This window comes from Apis dorsata, unplaced genomic scaffold (assembly GCF_000469605.1).
Source record: "Apis dorsata unplaced genomic scaffold, Apis dorsata 1.3 scaffold_200, whole genome shotgun sequence".
Classification (NCBI taxonomy): Eukaryota; Metazoa; Arthropoda; class Insecta; order Hymenoptera; family Apidae; genus Apis; species Apis dorsata.
In genome coordinates, this window is record NW_006263484.1 from 74,238 (window position 1) to 76,656 (window position 2,419).

Below are 2,419 nucleotides of genomic sequence, written 5' to 3' on the forward strand. Positions count from 1 at the left end.
TTTAAAAAATATATTTTTCGATAAAACTATATATATATGAATTTCCAAGATACTTCATTATTTAAGTTAAATTATAGTTATCAAATTACGTAATATATATACATAATATATATATAATAATATATAGAGTAATATATTAAATGAAAATAGCTCGATAATAAAATCTTTTTTTCTAAATATCAAATCTTTATGTTTTTATTGATTAAACATATTATGCACTCTCCATAAAGAAAGTATCATGTGAACATTATTCGTTTCCTTATTTATATTATATATAAATTATATATATAAATTACAATAAATATACGTAAATATTATTAGTTTATTTATATAATAAATATATAATGATTAATTTGTAATTTAAAGTATTTATTCAATTTCATATTGATATAATTATTTCTCTCATTAAGTTCATAATTTTTTTGATGAAATAATACAAAATTTATTATTTTATTATTTAAAAAATGACAAGAAAAAGAAAAAATAAACGTAGTAAACTTGCTCGAATGACCGAAGAAGAACGAATACGTTGTATGCAACATCGTATCGAATTGGAATTAGAAGCTAAAAGACGTAAACAACAATTAATTGCTGTCTTTACTAAGGTATCATTTATTATAAATTTTCTTATTATATAATATCTTAAATACATATTACGAATTATTACAGAATAAATTAAAACGTGAGGAAGTGTTTTCAAAATTAAATATTGCCAAAATTAATGAAAAATGGAGATACTTTTTGCGACAAATAAAATGTAAGGAACTTCATGTATACGTAGAGTATCTTTCCACAACTTTTGATAGAAGAGTAAGAGCAAAAGATTCTACAATTTCCTGTCTATATAATGAATTAAAAGTAGCTGATGCAGATCATAGAAAACTTCAAGAAACTCATTCTTTATTAATTAATAATATAATTGGTACTTTTTAAATTATTTACATAAAATTGTAAATTTAATTTTATTATTTACAAATTTATATGTATAACATTATTTTATTATTATGTAGGCAAATATAAACAAAAATTGATAGAATTACATGATATGTATAAATTCAATGATATTAAAATGAATAATATGTTGGAATTAATTCGAATGAAAAATTATATGGAACAATATCATAAAGAAATATCCGATTATGTAATTAAGAAATCTATAAGTGCTGATCAAACGCAATCTATAAGAAAAACATATAATGCTATTAATATTTTTAACATCTTATATTTGGTAATAATATTAATTTATTGTATAAAAAAGATTAATCAAAATTTAATAAATAAATTTATTAAATATTAGGAAGAAAATATGGTATCACATCTTGTACACAAGTCTTTTTTAAATATTGAAGATCTTTGGGAACAATTGTGTAAAGTGATAAATGAATATCAAAGAACAATTGAAAATAAAAAAAAACAATATGACTATTTAAAAGAACAAGATGATATTTATCAAACATGTACAATAAAATATTCAAAAGTATATTTGCAATTACAAAATACCATTGAAAGTTTAAAATTTAAAATTCAAATATTATCACAAAAAAAGAAAGAACAAATTGAAAAACTTAAAATAAAAGATATAAACATAAAAGAAAAGTACAAAAATATTAAATATGAATTCAATATGACTCAAATGATAGATACTTCGCAATTAAAAAAACTGATTGTTATAAGTAATGAAGTTTTAAAAGTAAGAAAATATTTGCTTATTATAATTATTCTTTCTTTTTTTAATGTTACATTTTTTATTGTAGCATTTAAAAAGAATATTAGAACAAGGTTCAAAAATTCTTGAAATAATTAAAATATGTACCTCTTTAGAACCTGTACTTTTTAATTTAAAAAAATATTTCGTACAAGACGCGGTTCATACTGAATTTTCTGATACTAATGTAAGAATCAATATAATATATACTATGTACATATACATATATCATATATATCATGCATATTTGCAATGATATTTCAAATATCATTTCTATTTCAGATTCCTATATCATGTGCAAAAATCGATAATTTTTGGAAATATTACAATTATGTAAAAGTGAATAATATTTTGTTACAGAAAGAAGGTAACAAGCTGTACAAAGAAAATAAAGATTTAAAATATAAATTACAAACATATCTTTTGAAAAACTCTAATATGTTGGCGTTACGTTCAATTAATTCATCTTTATAAATGATTTTTGAATAAAATTATTTTAAAATAATTATTAGATGTGCGAGAATTCAAAAAATATTATGAATGAGTCGAAAGAGATCGGATTCTGAAAATATCTCATAGTTCGAGAATTTCAAAATTCGTGAAAATTATATAAAAGTTAAAATTCTTTAAAATTTTAAGAAACTTAAATTATATATGATATTAAATTTTAAGATTAAATTCATTTAAAAAAAAAAAAAAAAAAAAAAAAAAAAA

The 2,419-nt window shown here is 19.1% G+C and overlaps 1 protein-coding gene across 1 annotated transcript; it reads left to right on the top strand.

The window, feature by feature from the left end:
* The first annotated feature begins 387 nt into the window (after positions 1-387).
* LOC102677382 (dynein regulatory complex subunit 2) lies at positions 388-2,340 on the top strand. The gene is made up of 6 exons (XM_031510106.1): positions 388-605; positions 670-922; positions 1,011-1,228; positions 1,298-1,690; positions 1,755-1,892; positions 1,988-2,340. The coding sequence occupies exons 1-6, from the start codon at positions 465-467 to the stop codon at positions 2,177-2,179; spliced, it is 1,335 nt and encodes a 444-aa protein (XP_031365966.1). The 5' UTR covers positions 388-464; the 3' UTR covers positions 2,180-2,340.
* The last annotated feature ends 79 nt before the right edge of the window (positions 2,341-2,419 follow it).

What these genes read in the sequence shown, in the direction of transcription:
- LOC102677382 (XM_031510106.1), top strand. Translation starts at nt 465, where the DNA reads ATGACAAGAAAAAGAAAAAATAAACGTAGTAAACTTGCTCGAATGACC. An exon ending in TAATTGCTGTCTTTACTAAG is followed by an intron (nt 606 to 669) that starts GTATCATTTATT and finishes GAATTATTACAG; the next exon opens with AATAAATTAAAACGTGAGGA. An exon ending in TTTTTAACATCTTATATTTG is followed by an intron (nt 1,229 to 1,297) that starts GTAATAATATTA and finishes ATTAAATATTAG; the next exon opens with GAAGAAAATATGGTATCACA.